We start from the raw sequence: 23,331 nt of genomic DNA on the forward strand, positions 1-23,331 counted from the left end.
CAGTTTAGGTTAACTTTTTCTTTAACTCCAATTTGGGAAAAAAAAAAAAATCTCAGGTGATAAACTTCTCAGCTCCATCAGCAGCTAGTTAACAACCTGGATGGAACCACAGAAGAAACTGTACTACACAGCGAAACAGAATGCCCCAAGAGTTTCAGAATATACTCCTGTTTGCAGGGTTGGCTTGTTTTGTTTTTTTTTTTTTTTCCTGTTTTTTTTGTTTGTTTGTTTGTTTTTTTTGTTTTGTTCCCCCCCCCCCCCGTAAAGTTGTTTCAGAATAAACTTCATTGTTTTTGCACTGAAAAATACCTCACAGCCATGTTCACCTTTAAATACAATGATTTCTTATTCAGATTGACGTCTTCTCTAAATGGCAAATTCTTAATTTGAGTGACGAGTGATTTTGAGTAATTTGAGTGATCGCAATAGTCTTCTCACATTCCCTATATAATAGGGTTGTTTTCCCATTTGTCTTATTCTCTTATCTACTAAAGAAAACAGAAAGTAGATTAAGGATTTCAGTTTTGCACCTTTTTAATTTCCATAAAAAACATTCCTTATGAATATTGTGGATCTTGGGAGTTATACTTCAGATATTTACACAAATGCTTTTAAGAAAGCCACAAATAAAGGAAGAATGTGTTCATTTTCTCCAGAGTGTGTGAACATCTGCTGACTTCTTTAACATCTTAAGTCAGATAGTTGGGGATCTATATAATAAGGACTCCTTAGAGAGAAACTTGTATCTACCACTTCTCAGAGGTGTCGTGGCAAGAAGAAGGAAAGAGGCCACACAGCTGTTTAAATGCTACTACGGCACGTGCTTGGGAGTACTGAGCCACATCGCTGCCTGAAATAGGCGGCTATCTGCTCTGTGCTGTCAAACCGCAGTGCTTTTGGACACATTCAGAAACAGGATTTTAAGTATGCTGCACCGTACTTTAACTCATGTATTGCTGAAGGCCTCCCATTCACGGTTTCAGCCTGCGTTTTCACTTCAGCCTTCCACCTACATGCCCTGAGGCTACACTGTGGATGTGGCTTCGCCTGGCCTCCCAGCCGCTCATCCTTGCAGCCTTGTGCTGTTCACTTTGAACCATTTTTCTGTCGTAGTCCCTGAGATAGTGATTCTTTTCAATGCCTAAATCATACTGTTTCTCCTCTGTCTCCTCACCCTGTCACCCTGCAGCTTCAGCTTCTAGTTCTGCACTAAGATTCCCACCACCACCCCACCCTCCTGCGAGCTTCTAGACCGTTAAGCGAGTCTATATGAGCACTATCAAGGTAAGTGAATAACAGTCATTCTAATATCTGATAAATGTTACCAAATAAAAGTAAGGCTTTTATTTGGTAAAAGTAAGTGCATAAGGCTTAGCAGTCAATTAGTGTGCAACACATACTGTAATTAAGCAAACTCCGATCAGAGTCAAATGGCAAGAGTGTCATCAAACAAAGACCAGCAAGAAGAAGGTTGAGCAGGTATTGATGAATACCATCTGACTGAGGAAAAAAATGGTCACAGTTGTCAACATTATTGTGATTCCCTGCTGTGCAGAACAGGACACCCAGGAGAGGATGCTCACCTGGGGGCACCCACCACTTCTCTTCCCAGCCATCCACTAGAGAATTTTCCTTTCTCTCTCTCTCTGCCTGTTTTTTCCTAAGGTAACGTGGACATAGATGTATGTCATCAGCTACACATCCCTGGAATAAAGAAAGCTTTCTGCACGTCAGGCTGCCTCAGCTTTGACTGTGCAACAAGTACCATTTGTGAAACTGTGAAAACCTGAAGCACCTATGCAGCTTTTCTTCTCCAGTTTGTTACACCAACAACCTAAAATACATTCATTATTTCTTCTTCTTCATCTGCTACTTAGGAGCTATTGTCTATTTCATGTTTTCTGCAGGGTGGATGCAGGAGGTCTGAAAAAATACTAGGTTAAGATTTGTACTAAAAGAACACATTCAGATGGGTAAATTCACATGTCTCCTCGAACCCAAGCAGAAACAGCACATAGCAGTAATGAAATCAGAAGACATAGTGGTGACAAGTGCTGCCCTGTGGAGTGCTAAGAGACACCACAAGAACAAATCACCTTATTTCAGTATCTGTATGATCAGGACCCCTTTGGAAGCCAGTTTATTGCCCTTTGTAGAATTTGCCCTCTGTGGCATCTTTTAAGATAAGGAAGTTAGCTCCTTTTTGTGACAATGACCTTCTGGGGTGAGTACCTTGGTTGATGTCTCTCATGAAAAACAACCAACCACTCAGGAAAGCAGGTGCTTTCTCTTTTTTTTCCTAGGTTGTTCTCAAACGTAATACTTCAAATTTTAACACTTAGGTCCAAAAGATATTGGTAATAAAGACAACAGTGTGGGGGTTTTGCTCAGATGGTTGTCTAGTTGTTCCTTTTTTAAACTAAGTGGAAGAAGGGAAAGATAAAAGAAAGGAAAATCAGTTGTTCTTTCTCTCATGTGAATGCAGCCATGGGAAACCGTGCTCCACAGGTCATGAGACTTAAATTACAAAGGTTAAAGGCTGGTTTCAGTAACTTTACATCAGAGCACATGTCTGCACTTTTCAATTCATATTCTTCCCTCATGTGCTGGTTTTGGCTGGGATAGAGTTAATTTTCTTCATAGTAGCTGGCATGGGGCTATGTTTTGGATTTGTGCTGGAAACAGTGTTGATAACACAGGGATGTTTTCGTTACTGCTGAGCAGTGCTTACAGAGCCAAGGCCTTTTCTGCGTCTCACCCCACCCCACCAGCGAGGAGGCTGGGGGTGCACAACGAGTTGGGAGGGGACACAGCTGGGACAGCTGACCCCAACTGACCAAAGGGATATTCCATACCATATAACGTCATGCTCAGCATGTAAAGCTGGGGGAAGAAGGGGGGGACGTTCGGAGTGAAGGCGTTTGTCTTCCCAAGTAACCGTTACACGTGATGGAGCCCTGCTTTCCTGGAGATGGCTGAACACCTGCCTGCCGATGGGAAGTAGTGAACGAATTTCTTGTTTTGCTTTCCTTGCGTGCGCGGCTTTTGCTTTACTTATTAAACTGTCTTAATCTCAACCCACGAGTTTTCTCACTTTTACGCTTCTGATTCTCTCTCCCATCCCACCGGACGGGTGTGAGCAAGTGGCTGTGTGGTGCTTAGTGGCTGGCTGGGGTTAAACCACGACACTTCAGTTTACAGAAAGCTACCTGATCTCCCCAAAAGTCACTTGTCTCTGGGTGGGGACACCATATATATAGTCATCTCTTTGTACCTCTCCCAGCATCCTGCTGTTTTGGTCTTTCAGTTGTTTCCAACCCATCTTTTAGAGATACATAAAATATGTGTTCTTCCTAACCAGCTCAGCAAGATGTCCTGTCTAGAAAGCATTGAACATCTCTTTAAAATGGCTTTTTAAGAAGTTTCACAAGGATGCAAAATTACCTAAAATGATGCTGTAGCTGGTCAGATGTAGCTGACCACAACAGGCACCTGGAACTAACATGCAACTGCTTCTAGGCAGGGAAAGCAAATTTGAGAGTAAAGCATCTCTTGGAAAGCAATTGCCCGTGTGCGTTCCCACTGTGTGAGATCCACGTTTGTGAAAAGCAGAATCTTGGCAGGCGACCCCGTGATGTGCAGAAATTTGCAAATCATTTCAGTCTAAGCAATTTTCCCATCCTTACCAGAGAGCACTAAGGCTGCAATTGTACCCTGATAATCATAGCTACTGAATTCTAAGCAAAATGGAATTTCAGCACAGAGTCAATACTGCTAAATTCTAAAATTCTTAACAGAAACAGCATTTAATTAAAATATCCAGAACTTATGTAGCTAAAGTAAAGCATCAACCTTTGGTGTGTTAGAAACCCAAACCCAGGATTATTGGAAGTTGTAAACAAGGATTAAACAATATGAAGATCTGACATTATTCTGATATTCAAAACATGGCAGTGCTCCTCCGCCAGGCCTCCCACCAAGATGTGAAATTAGAATAACTGAGACTACATACCCTTCCCTTACATATCTCTCTTTAGATACCTCACTACTTAAGAAACAAAAGCTTGCCCAGGAATATATGTAAAAACAGCTTTTAAATTTCAATATTTCCCATGGTTAGGCTCGGCCACTCAGCTTTTAAGCTCTCACCAGAAGCATCTAGTATCTGGCCAATAGTGAAAAGTGGATGAGATGGATCATGGGTTTATCCTAACATGGTAAAGCCTCTGGTCTAATTATGACACTGAGATCAAAATGAGAAAAAATTCAGAGCAGAACAACATAAAATAGAGCATGTTGTGAGAGAGTCTGAAATGGCTTAGCTAGCTAAAAGCATTGCTTAAAAAGTAAGTTTTCCTGGCCTCAGATAGCACAAGTTACTCTCAACATCTTTCTAGGATTTAGAAACAATTAGGAAAAGAGCAAGATATTAATTACACAAACTGTGTATTACTGTTCACTGCACATGATAGTGCACTTTCTCGCAGTCACAAACACTAGACCAAATCCTAGCTATTGATATGAATTTGACCAATCAAGTCACCTGAAAATTCTGGCTGTCTGAACAAACCTTGCTGCATGCGACAGATATAATCTCATCCCTGCACTTGCATGGTTGTCTGATGTGGGAATTTATCTATTTTCAAACTAATACTGAAATACCAATAGAAAGCACCACCCTCTTGAGATGCTTGTCCTCTCCAAAACAGCAATTAAAATGGTTTTGTATTAACTTTGTAACATTAAGTTTCTCAGATGAGCAACACAACCACAGATTTCAAGTGTGAAGGAATACAATGGAATGGAAATTGCTTATTCAAAATCTGAATGGAGCTGCAACTTTTTGCATGAGATGATGAGGTTCACAGAGGGTCTACAGACTTCTGTATATCTCCAAAAGGGGAAAAAATTGACCCAATATTTTAAAATGGTTGAATAGTTCTTTTTCCATCTTGGATTTCTGGGGCCTTGAAACCTTTCATAAAACATGCTTCTCCTACCCAATCCCTATTCATTTCTAATGGTCTTGCCAGACAGTGCTACCTACTATTCTTCTTTTTTTCTTTTAATTTAACTGTTTTCCAAATTTTATCCAACAGTAGCATTACGGAAGATAAGCGACTAATGATCAATTTTTAAAAGATTACAGGGCTTAAATCTTTGAGACAGGACACAATAGTGTGTAGTATGTAATTTTATCTGTGAGACATCCATTTTCTATCATTAAACTACACTACATAAGAGGAAAAAGTACACTGTAAGAACAGTTATTTCATCAAACAAAATACTCAAGGATTTTTAAGGAGAGAAAAGAGTGCAAAATCACATGCTGTATGGCTCTACCCATGCAGGAAAAACAAAACCAAACTGTTTTAGAATATTGTTTTAGTTATGGAGTGGTAGTTGTAGGATGTCTGAATGCATACAGGCACTAACTTCCTAATGATTAGCACAGTTTCATTGACAGGCTTGGCTGCAGAAACGCAAAGCAAACATAAATTGCAGCAAATTAGCAGAAGATTTTTTTCTTTAAAGATTGAATGGATGTTTTGCCTGAGGAGCTTATTTTGATGGCTTCTTAGTAGATGAGACTGCACTGCCAGGAACCACAGAAGCATACAGTAAATTTAATAATGGCCCTATGCCATACCATAGTTTATACAGCTACGCAGCAGATCCATATTCAGGTACAGGCTTTGCACATTCAACCCTGGAAACTAAGCACATCAGAGCAATGACGGCCTTGGTTTCATTAGGCAGAGATAGCACTCACGGCTGTCTACAAAGATAGCTGCCTCTTTAGAAATCTGTCTTGCTCCCAATGAATTTAAGAGAACTTTATCAATAATTTCAATCACAGTAGAATTTGGACCATAAACAAAATGACTGAAATATGCCAAAAGGAAAAGCAGATTGGGAAATATTTTTAAAAAGATAAAAATGAAGAAAATTTAATATCAGGAGGATTTTTTACTACATCTGATTGATCACCATATTCATCTCTCCCAATTTAAACAGATACAATGAAACAACAGCTACACGTTACAAAGATAGGAAAAAAAACCCTGCCAGGAATACTAATACCAAAGCATGCCATTCAAGTTACAATTGGCAATAATTGCCAGTCTCCGTTCTGTAACATTTTAATTTACTCGCGGCAAACTGACATTCAGATAGGTAAAAAATTATTTTCTACTTTTAAAAACATCAAAGAAATTGCTTCCAGCCTGATCTTTACAATTGACTATCCACAGCGTAAACACAGGGCAAATATCAGCACTGAAAGGAAACATCTTTCAGAGGTGATACTTAATCATGATAGCCACAACATCATTGCATGCTTATTTCACTGTCTGCAGAATTGACATATATGTTCTCATGAATAAATTCGTTAATATCTGTCTCAAACATTAATATGAAAGCGCAGCATGCTACAGAAACATAGTCATTTGGGATGCTATAGAACCTTTCAGGAAAAAGTGCACATAAAACTAGGCATTGAAGCTGAATAATTATGTTGTTGTTATCACCTTTTTCTAATGTATCTATCATCCATGAACTCAGATCCCAAACATCATAGTATACTCAATGTTTTTCATAAAGAGGTATGAAATATTGCTGCTATTTTGGAGTGGACAAAATTGTTCATTGTTATGTTAATGCTGATACATCCTCTACATGTTCGACAGATTTTCCTTGAAAAGTTACACTTTTCAATCTGCTGAATAACACAATAGTCTGGATAGCAGAAATAATTTTCTGTATATAATGCTGCAATAGCTTAGGTGAATAGTTCATTTATTTGTGGTCCACTTACATCCGATAGGAATGAATCCCAAACTGATCCTACCTACGCTGGCAGAAAAGCCATTGTGGGCAGTGAACAGGGGACACATCGCCGCTGGAGTGTATGTGAGAATCCCAGTGATTATCCAGGTCAATATAGTCAGAGCCAGAAGAAACCTTTTGATCTCCTTTTTGGGTCCACATTCTTTTTCATTTGTCTTGCTGTCCTGGGGGCTGGGGGCAGAGAGGAGGTTTCCTGTTCTGACAGCACCATTGCATTCTATCTTCTTAAGGTAATTACTCTGGCTCTCTGTAGATATACTGGATTTTGACTTAAGGCCCTTTTATGCCACTCCAAGAGGTAAAAAAATAAGGGTCTTAAAGTGCTTGAAAACAGCCTCAAGTCTAGTCATAAATAACTACAGAGAATTACTACCTACATGTTTACTAAGCTGAGGGAAGAGATGAATCACATTACATCTAAATGGAATAAAAATACTAATAAATAGAAGTTTTACAGTACAGATGGCAATAGAAACAAATATAATTGCAAAGGTTTTCCTTTGAAAAGCTGATTTAAACTGAACATAAATGATGACACAATCATAATTTAAGGACAAGTGTAGGTTGAATAATTTATATATTAAATAGCTGAGCCTTGGCAAAAAAGAGGCAGCCTGGACAGAAATATGTGTTCTTCATGATTATTAAACATTTTTATTGCTATTATGGCAGAGCAGTACATGATGGCTAATGATTTTATGTTACTTTCCGCAAAAGTTAAAAATGTTTATTTTATTATAACTTCAGTAATTTTATTACTACAGTGAGATTTACATAGGATTTTATACTAAAAAGCATGAGCAATATGCAGTGACTACTGAAAATACGCTGGAGTGGATTACCATCGTTCCCCTTTTGCATGGCAGCGTACAACCAAGGTCATAATTACGGGATTGCTACCACCTGCCAACTTGAAGAACTAAACCACGTGCTTCCACATAATAATAAAGAATTCTAAGACTAAAAAGCAAATGAAGGTTAAATCCTAAAGGTCTCCAGGGACCTCTGAGCTGTGTATTTCTTCTGTATTCCTTTATCATTTTTACTTGCCCACAAAGATGAAAGCTTTTCCTAGTTAAACAAGTCCATCTAATGAAATGCCTGCATTTTCACACAACTGCTTAGAAAACAGAACATCTGCAATGTGCAAACTCATATTAAACCTAGTCTTTGGATTTATGGCTTTTTCATCTTGAAGCAGGAAAAAAAAACTAGACAAATTGTTCACACTGTCAAAAAAACAGAAACTCATCTGAGAATTTCAGAGGACATCTTAATGTGAAAAGGGGATTACTAGTATATATATAAGAAGACAGAGAAAAATTTTCCAAAATGCTGTTATTGGTCCATGATTAAATTTCCCATCCCCACTTTTTAAAACAAATGCAATTATATTTTAATAGAGTGATGAAAAAAGAATTTCTGCAGAATCACTTAACAGTGATACGAAGGAATAATTTAAATTATCTTTGAGAGTACATTAATCTAGAAATTTTTCTCTTCATATGAGACCACTTTTACAATTTTGTACCCGTCCACATTTTTACTCACATAAACATACATATTAAATTTAATTTCAGAATATTTACCTGGGGGAATTAGTATTTGCTGGTGTATGCATGCTTCTCAATAATCCATATTTCAGTTTAAATAAACTTAAAAGTGAACAAGGTTGTGTACAGATATCCTATGGAGTTTCTTCCCCATACTTTCTATTATTCTTAAAAACTGGTAGGCCTTATGCACTTAGTACTTAAAATCACTTAGAACTCTGCTTCAAACTACCCAGCATTGCCCAGCGTTTATGACCTAAGGCTGTACAACTGCCAACACTTAATGCAAGATTAACATTCCCTACAGCCTTCCGCATTATCTTACTCCTTCTTTCTTACGCTTTCAAGTTTTAAAAACTATTTAACATACAACTCCACCAATATTTACACATCAATAACTTACTATGCACAAACTGAGCATAGATTACTGAGATTACTATCTGTTCCCAGCATCCCCTCACCATAGTAATTATTTCTGGCATATCAAGCTAAAGATGTAGTTCCACAAGATCTTGGCTTAGGAAGCAAGCTGGCCTAAGAAGTTTGAGTCTGAAATTTGCTCCCAGTTGGTCCCCCCACAGCCACCGCAGTTGTGCTGGTGATGCCGAATCACATGACATGACTTAAAAATATCTAAGTGCCATCCCCACTTTCACTGACACTACCATTTCAGAAGGTACAGTTTAAAGAAACTAAAAAAAAGGAACAGAATTTCTATTTTTGGAGAGTTTCTACATAGGGTTACATTAGCGGGGTGTTATGGGAATTTTATGTTGCCACTTAGGATACTGTTCCTGCTCTAAACATAGAGAAGACCCTTCAGTTATGACTTTCAAAACTGATGTTTTCCCAAGCACTTAATTCAACAATAGTCTTTACAACATTGTAACTATTACATAACCTTAATCCTGACTTCATTCTTCCTAGAGAATGGGGCTAAGAAACAAGTTGGAGCAATTCCTTAGATGACTTATTATCTTGCGGATCAAAAAAACCTCACAATGCAGAAATAGTCAAATTATGAGAAATACCTTTTTTAGACATCTGAAACTACAATAGACCGCATTTCTGTTATAGGCTCATGACCCAGTATCCATAATCTATTCCCTGTTGTCTGGCATACAGTATCAGCCACAGGAAAAGGTTAATCTTCAGTGAAAAAATCATCTTTCGGCCCTGTGCATTTGTTGGGGTTACAGAAGCTTTCTTTGAAGTTGGCTGTCATCCCAGTAAGGCTGCATTAAGTAGCCCAAATTAAATATCACTAGTAGTACATGTTGGTAGCAAGTAGAGGCTAGAAAGATAAAAGCTTTGGGGTAGAATTTCAGGGGGAAATAGGATTATGTTTGCTCAGTAAAATCTTCCCAAAATTATGATTTTCAAAAATTTTCAGGCCTCAGTTGTACAGAAATTAAATCTACTCAGTACTGAAAGTCTCTGAACTTGATCTGACATGCCACTACTGGTCCAGCAAATTTGAAAACATTTTTCATTTATTCCCGTTAGTGCTTTCAATTACAGAGATACTATCATTTTGAATATTTTCCTGCTATAAAGACTTCCCCTTCAGGGATTACAGAAGGAAGCCTATTAAAATGTGTCTCTATCCTTATAGCAGACAAAAAATAAAAAAGAAAAGACTGAATAAAACAGGAAAGATTGGAGCTCAAGGCTCAAGCAGAACTTGGCCAAAGAGAGCAAGCAGGTGGGAGAAGATTACCAAATAGATACCCAAGTAGCCCCTTGAACATCCTCTCCTTTGACTTTGGGATTCTGGCTAAAATTAGAGGATTTTTCATATTTGCCCAAGGTTTTCAGATATCCAGCACTTTGGCTGAACTGCTAGATGCTTAGGAATCTCAAACTTGTCCCCTGCCCATATGCGTATCAAGTCTTTATGTGTACCAAGCCTGTTACTTCTGAGCAGTCTTGAACCCTCTGTGAAAGAGCTATACAGATGGCTTTGTGCATGCACAGTAAATCTGACTTTTTTTAGAATGTGTCCGATTTACTGCTCATGCAAAACATAAGTATACTTGTGCAGGGGCTCTGACGTTTCCCAGAAATACTGGGCAACTGTTGTACAGCATACAACTGCTTGAAGGAGAAACAGTGCAGGGAGGGCTTTAATTACAAGTATACTTCTACAGTACGGGTAATGGTGAAAGACTAAGGAGGCCCTTTGGCTCCTCCTGATGTGATGAAGGGTTGTGGTGCTTCTGATTCTCTTCAGGAGAGTTCTGGCCCAAAGTCAAAACCAGAGATATGAGTTGGCTATAAAACTAGTTCAAATATGTGACAGCTGCTACAATTACAGGTCATGAAGTTACATGAAAAGGCTATTTTCAGTAAGCACCAAATAACATGAGTATTTAAAGCAAACAAATTAACATGAGCAAAGATATGACCATCTGCCACTTACAGAATCAGTGGTTAAAATCAATTTTCTGATGAATTTTTGACCAGACAGGAAAGCCAACCTACAGTTACTACTGGACCAGAAGAAAATTCATGACCGTAATCAACCTAAGCCCAGGCTAACATGTTTTGGTGATGCAGAAGATGGGATAAAGGGGAAAAGAAGGAGAGTAGAAAGAATTTCAAGCAATTTAAAAAACTCTGAGTTTAATTTGAAGAACTGGGTTTAATAGTTGAGGGAGAGGGAAAATGCTATTACCATATATGGTGACTTTGGATTTCAATATATTTAAATTAGTCATTCAACTGGTGATTTGAGACTTGAATTGTAACTGGATTTCAGTTTGGTGGTAGCAAGCATCTGTCCTGGCCTTATTTCAGGATGCATATGTACACCTCTGTTCCCCAGCACACAGCAACATTTGTATCATTTAAGTGATCAAAAACCTGATTTTTAGAGACTGAGTGCCTTCAGCTCCTGTTTTTAGGATCTCTGGATGGGAGGTAGTGGTCCTCCACAGCTGATACTTCTCAGCAGCACTAAGTTCCCAAACTCAAAGTACTCTGACCTCTCTGAAATATTTAATACAATCCAAATATCAGACCATTGAACGGATTAGAGGTTTTCTTAAAATTTACACTGTTTAAAAGGGAGAGAATTTTAAAACAACAAACATGCTATAGGGAGGACTTCCTTATATGGTAAAGCAGACTCAGAGCTTAAAATGATTTGCAAATGGTATCTGTAAATATTAATGCACTTTGACATGGAATACTGCATAGCACACATTTTAAGTGTTTTTTAGTGTGTGGATGTTTACAGTGAAATGATGTGCTTCTTCATATGTCTGTTTTCAATTCAAAGTATGGCTTCATTACAAAGAGTGATAGCATAAAGCTTAGCAGCATGAACATTCCTCCAGAATTAGCACCAAACTGACAAGCATCCTTAACACAGCCTTTAAATTGGGTTTGTGGGCACCAAACAGCTTCACGACCATCAGCTGTTCTTCACCCTCTTTTCTACAGATCCAACTTTTCAGTACCCAAGCTGGGTACTGACCACTTTCAATACGGAGTGGTTTTCCCCAGGCGGGAACTTCATTTTGCAGCTGCCTTCATTAAGCAACCAGACACTAAAACCTTGTAAAATTCCTTCAGCCCTAGGAGTACTGCTTCCATCAGTATTTTTTCATACTGTTATTACTGACTCTGTTACTTTCTTTCATGATTTCCTAAAATACCTAAGCAGAAAATAGCTATGAAGACTTTCAAACACAACATCAGTATACAAGATTCATAAGCCTAAATCAAAATGACATATTGAAGGATCTTAAACATCACATGTGATATTGAGAGAATAAGCGTACTTATGGATGTAGGTGCTAAGAAAAATACAGAAATTTCATTCAGATTAACCGCTGGTTAGGTGGAGCTGGCAGGCCAAAAGTGGTCAAAACCAGGAACAATATCCATCCTGTAGTATGGGAACAAAATCATGAAAGCTGCAAAAATGTCTGTATAACGTATCCTTCTCTGTGCTTTGCCATTACTCCAGTGCATGCTTCCATTCTCAGCTTCTGAGGAATTACACAGATCTTTAATTTGGACTCCAGAACACCTTGATTTACACATATAAGATTCAGGTCATTTTGTTTACTCTGCTTTTAATAGAAAGGTTTTCTTTGCCTCAATTTTCTGCAGCACCTGGCAAAAACGAACACACAGAAGGCTCCGAAGATGATATCACGCTACCAACAAAATCTTGTTTTGCAATGAATATAGGAGTTCCTCATATGTATGTAGTTACTTTGAATCTAACCTACCTATCTATCTGTCAAGCCAGAAAAAACGTTGAGGAAGATCAGGTTGCCTTAGTAACTTGAGTCCAGCTGTACCGACTTCAGAAAGACGAATAATTTTATCTTTCTAAAGCACCATTGTGCATCATTGTGCCATTGTACTTAAATATCTTACACATAAGATAGCTATGTATTACCAAACTCCCCATATACACTTTGAGCTATTCTCATACTATGGGTTATAGAAGACACTGCTTGGGACAGCTTTTTCTTCTTCTTTCTTACCATGTGTGACCCTTGCAGCTGTCATCTATTAAAAAAAACTAGCACTTACTCATTGCTCTTTTTTGGGGTTTGTTGGAGAGGAATGACTGACACCATTACAGAGCTAAAACTTCTGCTCCAGCTGTGCCGTGTATAGTGATTAATCTTGTTCAGAAAACTACTAGTTACCTAAAATTTATTTTAATATATGATATTGTTGGGATGTTCAGAGAAATCTGTGAGAAAGAACAGTGACAGCACTCGTCCAGTATGCTTATTACTGTGAATAGCTTTTGGCTACACAAATTTCAGGCCTGAATAGTACATAGTATGCTATTAAATTGTAATAATTGAAAGTTCTAGAGAAAGAAATCTAACGATACCCAAGAGAACAATTTTAGTTCCATGAGAATATATTTAATTAACCCTTAATCATTTTCACCTTTATGACACTGGAAACACTTCTAGGATTTGATTTACAAAATTATTTTGCCATTAATAAGAGAAAGATATTATTGACATACCAAAATCCAATTTAATTACTCTCTTGATTCCTCCAGAGGCAGAGAGACGCTTGCAATTTTCTGACACTATGTTCCATTTTTAATATTGTGAAATAGAAAATACCTCCGAGTAGGCCAGAAATGTTGCATAATTGCCTCTGTCTGAGCTACAAGCACAACTATAACAATGTATTCTGGCTACCGTGAAAGTTCCTTTCTGGCTTTTTCTGTATAAAGTATCCCACTTAAAACTTAACTTATTCCTGCTTGTTAGAAATATTCTCACATGTAAGAGCTTCGACAATCACTGTCAAACAACTTTCTATTCTTTTCATTTTTTAAAGGGATAGTTTGTAATGTATTTAAGAAAATAGAAATTACATAACTATTTTAGGCATGGATAGCTTATCTAACTGACTACTCCAGAATTTGTATGTAAAAAGAAAAAAATTCTAAAACTTGTTTTCAGCGTGCCAACAAAAGCATGCTTGTTAACTTACATAATTAATAGACTGATATATCTTAACGAAAGACCGAAATTTACATACTACAAAATCCACATGAAACAGAGGAGAAAAAAACCTGGGCCACTAAAACCTTGAAAAAATGTTGTCATCTGTGTGCATCATGCTCCATAGCTCTGGCTGGAGCAACACGTGCTCCCATATAACATAGCTCAAGGTGCAGTCTATCCTGATTAGGATTCCAATAAAAACAAAAGTTTAAAAAAAGTAATCTTGGTCCACAGCCATGGCTCACAGGCAACACTTTTCTTGCTCTTTTTACAGTTTTTCTAGTTCTCCTAAACACCTCAACATTTCTGCATTTTCAAGACTGCGTGTGTGAAGTCCTACTTCCTTTGAAGTTTATACAAATTAGGCCACTGGTATTTGTCACCAGAAATTCCAGATATTCATTACAGAGAGATATTGGATAAAATAAGCTGAACAAATTGAGATTTCTTCAATTAGTTCATTCCAGCAGCTCGCCCTGCATTGCAATTTTGTGTGCAGCTATCTTTATTTCTCCTGTGTACTATGAGCCTCTGTGGCAAAATAATCATATGAAGTGTTTAGACTGGTATGTTATCAAGGACAGATTTTTTAATTCTCAGCTACTGGAGATGGAAATCAAATGTGTTTTAAAGTACTCTGAGGAATTTTCTATCCCTTTTCTTAATAGCAGGTTATACATTTATTGGTAGCTAGCAACTGCAAAGTCTTAGCCAGGAATATGTAATATTATTTTGGAAAGTACTACTGAGTGGCTCTTATGGTTAGAGTTTAGCTTTCGGTCACTCATTTAATTAAGCTTCTTTATTTTGTATATATCCTTCTCACAAAAGTAGCATTAAGACTGATCTTACACTCTAGGTGTCAAAAAGTCCACAAGATGCAGTATCCATAACACTTAAATCAATTAATAAATGTGAAAGAAATATATGCGGTAAAATTATTTAAGTCCATCATTTGTGTAATACCGAACTGATAATGTAAACAGAGATTGTGTGAATATCACCCTCTGATTTGCGTTCCAGAAGAAGGAATACATTGTGAGAGAAGAATGACCATCTATTGTCATCAACACATGATAGTTCAGAAGACTGTAAAAAGTCAGTGGCAGGGATAAGAGAAAATAATAAATACTCCTATTTTTTACACACTATGAATATAGTGTTCTTTTTTTTTTTAAATATGTATACACATACACAACATTAAACACAAAGCACTGCAAACCTATGGAAAGCCAGGTCTATACTTCTGTATGCAATATTAAATTACCGTTCCTTGCATATGGATTACTACATAATTGCTAATTACATGTTCACAAAGTATAAGACCCTTGTCTCATTCAGTGCAAGAATGCGCCTGTTTTGATCTGCAGTGAAGAAGGCTGGTGTTTATAAAATCTCTCACTTATTGCAGAAGTTGAATGCTGACTCAATATTTAGGGTTTTTGTGGTTCAAAGTATAATCTCAGTATTACTTAATGCACTCTCCAAACACTACACTGAAGAGAGAATAATTCATTTCCTCCTGGAATTTTTATAATGTCAAATACTCTAATATCCAAGTCTCTCATAAATTTTAACTAATGTATTTTTACAGTGTCCAGTTTCTACCATCCTCAGTAACAGCCAAAAGTATGTTTGGTGTGTTCAACCTGAACTAATTAGGGTTTGATCTTCTGGAAACAAACATGTTTCAGTCCCAATTTTGAGTGCTCAGCATGGCTGCAAATCGGAACACAGATTGTCGGCTTAGCAAAAAATGACAAATACCTAAGTAGCAAATCCACTGTCATTTAATAATACATGATTTCCCTTTCATAAGTCCATACTGGCTACCCCTAATAACCTTCTTGTCCCAAATATGTTTGGAAATGGCTTTCAGGCAGATTTTGTCCATCACCTTTCCAGTGATCAAGGTGAGGCTGACCAGCCTGTAGTTTACTGGATCTTCCTTCTTGAAGACAGGAGAAACATTAACTTTTTTCTAGTTCTCAGGAACCATTCCCAATAGCCATGACTTTTCATAGATAATCAAGAGCAGCGCTGCAATGATCTGTGATGCTCGTGGATGCCTCCCATCAGGTCTCAGGAACTTGTATGTGTCCACTTTGTTTGGATATTCCCTGATCTGATCTTTCTCCACCAAGGTAAGTCTTCCTCCAGACTTTCTCATTGGTCTCAGGGACCTGGGATCGCTGAAAGTGCTAAAGACTGGTCTTACCAGTAAAGACCAAGGCAAAGAAGACCAGGTATCTCAGTCTCATATCCCTTGCCATGAGGTTCCCTCATCCCAATCAGTGGCAGGCCAATATTTTCCTGCTCTTTCACTGCTGGTAGGAGCCCTTCCTGTTACCCCTCCACGTCTCTTGCCAGATTAAACTCCAAGTGGGCCTTGGCTTTCCTAACCCCATCCCTGCATGCATGGACAGCATCTCTATATTCTTCCTGGGCCACTTGACGCTGCTTCCACCTCTTGCATACTCCCTTTTAATGTTTCAGTTTTGTCAAAGGCTCCTCCTGTCTTTTGCCACTTTTGCTTGACTTTCTGTTTATGAGGTTGTGTCAGAGGGTTCCTCACCTTCAAGGAAGTGATCCTTGAAAATCTACCAGTTCTCCTGGGCCCTATGGGATTCTTCCAAGCAGGTCCCTGAACAGGCCAAGGTCTGCTCTCTTGAAGTCCAGGATTGTGTTCCAGCTTTTTGTCTTGCTCCTACCTCTCAAGAACCTGAACTTCACGACCATCATAACCCTGATCCATTCTTCCTTGTTTGTATGTATGAGGTTTAGCAGCGTGCCTCCCTTCATTAGCTCCTTGATCACCTGTGTCAGCAAGTAAATGCACTCCAGACATCTCCTAGATTGCTTGTGCCCTGTGCTATTGCACCTCCAGCACATACCGGGGTAATTCAAGTCCCCCATGAGGACTAGGTCTGCGAACATGAGGCTCTTCAACTTGTCTGAAGAAGGCCTCATCTATTTCTTCCTCCTTATCAGGCACTTTGTGGCAGATACCTATCACATGATATTAGACTTTGGTCTGCCCTTTAACCCTAACCCATAAGCTCTCAGCTGGCTCATCACTTACCCCTGGGCAGAGCTCCACACCTTCCTGTGACACTCAGTCCACTACTTCCTCACTTTCTTGTGAGTTGTCATCTCCATTCCCCACCATTACTAGTCCTGACTCTCTCCTCACCAGGTTGGCGGAGCTTGTGGCAAAGACGCTTTTGCCCCACCTTGGCAGGTGGATTCCATCTTTTCCTAGCAGGTCTTCTGTGAACTCCTTGTCCAATCTCCAATTAAATCATCCTGATACACAACAATTATTATATTAACATCCAAACACATTTAAAATAAAATCTAACCATCACTGCAGATATAGTCTTAGCTGAAAGGCAGTATCTCTATAATGCAATCAAATATCAAGAAAATAAAACATGTTTTATGTGAACCCATTTTGTAATACTGACACAGTTCTCCATTTAAATGAGGACTTTTGATTTTTCTTGGTAAAGAGTCAAAATAAAATAGGAAAACTTTTAAAAAAAGTTTTGTTACTCACAGTGGTTAAGAATGTCAAATTCCTAGTCAGAAGAGACTGCATGGTGAAGTTCTAACCCTTCAGAAATGGATTTTAATGGAAGTGTTGACACAGTGTTAGCCATACCATCACAAGTATGGCTAACATACCATTACTCCCTTATGGTAACAGACAGTGTTGAAGCTGCCCTGTAATTTGGCACAGAACATTTATATACTAATGTAATGTGACAACATTATTATGTCTGCTATTTTCTATGTCATAATAGCAGTATTTGTTTCCACAAACATGCCATTACATTCACTAATATGGCTATACTTAAAGACTGCCTGAGTAAAAACAGATGTAAACTTACAGAAAGCAGATAATCTCTTACAGATTTGTTTTGTTTTGTTTTGCCAGAGTAATTTTCAACCCCACTCTGATAAAATAGCTGAATTCCCTAGGAGGATAGCTTTCACTACATAACCTGCTGTTGGAAGTATTACGATGTTCATGATGTATTTTCTCAGAGGAGTTGCATGCAGCCGTCCATTTGTAAGAACGGCCATTAACTGTCCTTTTAGTACAGTATTCTATAAAATCCCATTTTGTAGGAACAACTGCTACTGGTCTGCTTTACACTTATCAGTGTAACACTTCTATCAACATGTCACTGTTGCCTGGAATCTCCAAGCGTCATATCAGATCAAAAGAGAAAATGATAATCTGTATAGCATCTTGGGATCAAAACTTCCCCTGCCTTGTTTATCTTCCAGTCAATAGGAAACTGCAGCACACGGAATGTTCCCACCTGTGCCACCACACAGGCTTACGGTCTACAGGCACTCCATGCTCACTGTAGCGGAGTACTGAGATTTGCAACTACGCAAAACTTTTGTGGATTAAACTGTGGGTGTTCCTGACTGCAGTTGTAAAACTGTAGCCTTACCCTTGGCTGGCCCAGGTCATTTTCCGTGGAAGTATTTTCCCTAAACTTCTCCTTCGCTGTAGCTGACACACAGAGGACACTCTTAGACTGGGAAGGAAACAGCCTGCCTCACATGGTGCTTATTTTGAGAGAACTTTTAAAAAAATCTTCATTTTGAGCACATTTTCACCTGGATTAATACACTGAACAGCACAGGAGTAATGATTTGCTGTTATAAGGAAGATTAAAGAAACTTCTTCTATGTTGTATTAATAGGATGTATTATAACACTTTTCAAAAAACTATTTCTTTGATTATTTCCTCCAAACTCTCTGTTTTGGAAATTAAACACAAGAATGATACACGTGAAACATTTACATTGTAAAGCCTAGGAACGAGGCATGTCAAATCTTTGTGCACTGAGGTTACTATAGGAAACATGCTGAAAGTGTCAACTCAAATGCAGCAAGGTAATTTGTGCACATTTATGCAAATTGCAGATGATACAAAACTGGGAGGAGTGGTTGATAGACCAGATGTGTGTGCTGCCATTCAGAGGGATGCTGACAAGCTGGAGAAGTGGGCTGATAAGAACCTCATAAAATAAAGGAAAATGCCAAATCCTGCACCTGGGGAGGAATAACCCCATGCACCAGGACAGGCTGGGGCCTGACCAGCTGGAAAGCAGCTTTGCAGAAAAGGATCTGGGCGTCCTGGTAGACACCAAGTTGAACACGAGTCAGCAACGTACTCATGTGGCAAAGAAGGCCAACAGCCTCATTGGCTGCATTAGGAAAAATGTCGCAGAAAGGTTCAGAGATGTGATCCTTTCCCTCTACTCAGCACTGTTGAGATGCATCTGGAGCACTATCTCCCAGTGCTGGGCTCCCCAGTGCAACATGGGCATATTGGAGTAAGTCCAGCAAAGGGCCACGAAGGTGATTAAGGGCTTGAAGCATCTCTCACACGAAGAGAGGCTGAGAGAGGAGGGACTGTTCAGCCTGGAGAAGACTCAGTGGGGATCCTATCAATGTTTTAAAATACCTGATGGGTGGAAGTAAAGACGACATAGACAGATTCTTCCCAGTGGTGCCCAGTGACAGGAGAAGAGGCAATAGGCACAAACTGAAATACACAAAATCTCATTTAAATATAAGGAAAATGTTTATACTGCGAGGCTGACTGAGCACTGGCACAGGTTGCCCAGAGAGGCTGTGGGGTCTCCATCCTTGGAGATATTCAAAACCCAACTGGACACAGCCCTGTACTAGCTGACTCTGCTCTGAGCAGAGGGCTTGGACTAGACAATCTCCATAGGTCCCCTCCCACCTTAGCCATTTTGTCACTCTGAAATTTCTATTCAAATATGTTCCAAATATGTTCCCTAAGAACTGGTGGAACAAAATAGTGGGGAGGTGTGGTGGGTTAACTGTGGAACAAAATAACAGGGAGATGTGGTGGGCTGAGGGCCAAACTCCCACCCAGCTGCTTGCCTACTCCCCCTGCTCTGACCTTGGTGTTCCCTCTGCTGTTTCTCACTTTTTGTTCCCTCCTCCTTCATCTGTCCGGCATTTTGGTAAGAATGGCATACTTTCTAAGCCTGTTTTCATAGCGGTGCCACCAGCTTGGCTGAGGGACTCAGCTGTGCCCTGTCATGGGTCCATTGGAGCTGGCTGTGCCCAGCATGGGGCAACCCTGGCCTCTCCCCATCGAGGCCGTCCTGCAGCCCCCCGCTGCCAACACCTGGACATGGACATCCAATACAAGAGGGATGCAAGTCTCCATAAACCAGGTACTTTTAACTGTTTCTTTTATGACCTCTGAGACTTATTTTGAAGTGGTCAATTTTTGGGTTTGATAACAAAAAATCTCTACCTATGAGATTTTGATGTCCTGAAGACTCCATTTTACATAAAACAGTACATTCAAATGTAAAGTAAGCCAAGGGCCTGTCTGTGTAGCCATACCGGGCTAGATTTCAGCTTCTGTCAACCAGCGTCGCTCCATGCGCAATCTGCAATGGAAACATGCTCACACACACAGCTCAGGAACATGCCTATGTCCTTCTGAAGGGGATGCGTTTTTCAGCAACAAGCAGGTGCTATTCCAGACCTCTCACTGAGATAATCTTTCTTCATGTGAAGGGAATTTGTCTTACTTCTGCAGCGCTGAAGTTTAGCCTGCGGTGTGCAGCCTATGCAAGTTACTGAAAACTGCAGCAACATTTCATCATTCCTCTTTCCATTGTGCTCTTCCCAAACACAGCAGAGAGCAGTCTAGGAGCATCTAGATGACACTGAGATTACAACATCATTTCTCCTCCTTACCCTCACGTATACCATTATGAAAAGTCTCTCTTGTTAGATTTGCTTTGCAGATTTTTGGTATCTGAACTAATCCGAGGAGCCAAGATAAAGCAGAAACCAAACGTATTGTATTTACCAGACTCTGCATTCTATTACAAAACATCCATATCTAGGATAAATTTATATTTCATGTTTGTGATAGAAGAACATTTTAAAAAAAAAGATTTATCTGGGAAAAAAGTAAGTTTTTTTGCCAGCCATGTTCTAAATGTACTCCTTTACCATCATCAGAAATAGTATACTGAGAATTATCTGATTGTGTGCAATGTAGTCCATAATGTTACCATACAAATGAGCCTTCACAGATTGGTAAATATCTTTCTTACGTAAGTTCATCAGTTTGCCAAATTTATCCAATAGGTGTCACTTGAAGAAATCATAGAATATTCCAGGTCCAGACATCAGTTACTACTAAGACAAATTTATAAACAGAGTTTTTCCTTTTCTAGATGTGGAATATATAACTTCTTATTCATAGTTTTTAGTTGCTTTTGGAAGAACCCAAAGATTACAGAAGAACAGAAATAACAACTTAAAAGTAAAATAGAAACAAATCATGTTCTTCTGTAGCAGATAGGGGACTGAAATCTTTAAAAATATATGTTTAGCAGTGTGGCTAATCACTTACATTGCTGGGAAGGGCAAACTGATATACATAGAGTAAACCCAAGACTTTGCTCAAATTATCGAAAGTTTTTTGATACCACATTTCATTTCTACCATGACAGCAACTGCAGAGAAACAGACTGAGGTGGATCCCTTCCATAGTTTTCAAATATGGTCAAGAGTGGAAAAGTGGAACTTTCATGAGAATAATTAATGTAGCTTTTACATAGAATTAATTTTCTAGCCTTGTGCTAGATACAATTTGAGCCAAAAGCTTTTCAGATTATAATTATTCTGTTATTTTAGGGTTTGTCCAAGAAGGTATACCTTGCTGTAGAGTGGAGAACCAGAACAAGACATAAAAATACAAAATGCTTGACCTACACAGTTATACCATCACTTTCTACCATCAGTCAGTCAGTCAGATAAATATATATGAATAGAAATAAAAATGCTTAGCCTTAAAGAAATTCCCTCTTCATATGGATATAAAAATGTGCAACATTTGAATATTTCAAATGTGAGGAGTTAAAAAGAAAACTCAGTAGCTCGCTTTAATCAGTTACTGTGGATCATTATGGCTCTTGCATTACTATTCCACTTTCACTTCTGCATAATTCTATTTAGATCAATAAGGCTAGATTGGAATAAAACTAGATTATGACATTGGTGAATCAGGCCCCTTATTTTTAACACATTTAAGCTTTTCCTGAAAGACCAGATGGTTGGTGTATGTTATGTAGTTTTATTCAGATGAAATTTAAAAGAACTAAAATACTCAGCATGCTTAGTGTGTCACCTAAAGAAAGCTACAAAGGGAGATAATGAGCCTTGTCAACTGTTTCACAGTAATTATAGCCCTCATGATATAATGCTACAAAATTACAATATAGCTTAAGATAATAAAATGCAAAAGGTTTTTTCAATCAGGAGAAAAACCTTATTTGTAACATTTATGCAGGAAAGGGATCATTTCAAACAGGTAACCATCAGTATATTAGACATGCAATCAAGTGTAATAAAACCAAATTCTGTCAGTGTTTGATACTGCACATTGTCCAAAATTTATACCGTATATTTTAGCTATGTTCTTCCCACAAGCCTTACGGATTTTCACAGGGTTTGCCAGTTCATTTAAATATCTGATATTAAAATAATAGGAAGCTTCAGACACTTGCGTCAAATATTGTCTTAAAGCTCTCGAGCACTCAGATCCGCATTTTTTAGTGTACTTACGGTCATTGCATAATGGTCCACTAAAGGAGGTCATACTACAGTCACAACTGAATCCATCCCACTGCTGTAAGCACACGCCCTGGTTTGCGCATGAATCCTCTTGGCACGTTGTGCTGGGGCCTGATGAGAACATACAAAAAAGGACTTGCACTTTGTCTTCCACAGAAAGGTATTTCTCACTGGATCACATTAACTAGCTGCCAACATCTCAAATCAAATGAGCAAAGAATTACCAAGTAAAACGCACATAAACCTGCTGATTTTGTAGCAGCACGTAATATTAAAAGGGTGTTTTTCTTTAGTTTTAAGATTGGTATGTCAAACACATAAGAACGCACAAACTGCAGCAGAGTTATTCCAGGTACAGTGGGAATGTTGACTTTGTTGCAAGTTATTTGTTAATCTCGTGTCAGACCATTAACTGGCTAAATGTTTTCTAAAAACTTCAGTATTATTTTTTCTTGTAAATACATTTCAAACAGCAAAGTCAGATGCCACAGAAAGCAAAGCTCTGGGAGACGAAAGTATAGAGTGGAAAATAAAATTAAAAACAAAACAAAATTTAAAAAATAATAAAATGAAGCTACACTATATAATGCTCTTAATCCCACAAATTATTGTAAATGATTTAGGTCTGAAATTAAGAGGAGTTTGGGATTCTTTGGCAGGAATGTTGGTAAGTACTGATTCGCATGCTTCAGGGATCCCATGCAGGTTCCTTTTTTAAGGGGAAATGCAGAAAATCAGGCTACTAATGAACTGGCATGCCAAA

The 23,331-nt window shown here is 38.5% G+C and overlaps 1 protein-coding gene across 6 annotated transcripts in view; it reads right to left on the reverse strand.

Moving 5' to 3' along the window:
- NRXN1 (neurexin 1) overlaps window positions 1–23,331 on the reverse strand; it is a 728,802-nt gene that overhangs the window by 330,254 nt on the left and 375,217 nt on the right. For all 6 annotated transcript variants that reach the window (XM_075147347.1, XM_075147346.1, XM_075147345.1 and 3 more), the window contains one exon: window positions 22,560–22,679. In XM_075147347.1, coding sequence (XP_075003448.1) covers window positions 22,560–22,679 — 120 coding nt within the window. The remainder of the gene's footprint in view (window positions 1–22,559; window positions 22,680–23,331) is intronic.

The sequence above is a fragment of the Calonectris borealis genome, chromosome 3 (assembly GCF_964195595.1).
Source record: "Calonectris borealis chromosome 3, bCalBor7.hap1.2, whole genome shotgun sequence".
In the NCBI taxonomy this organism is placed as follows: domain Eukaryota; kingdom Metazoa; phylum Chordata; class Aves; order Procellariiformes; family Procellariidae; genus Calonectris; species Calonectris borealis.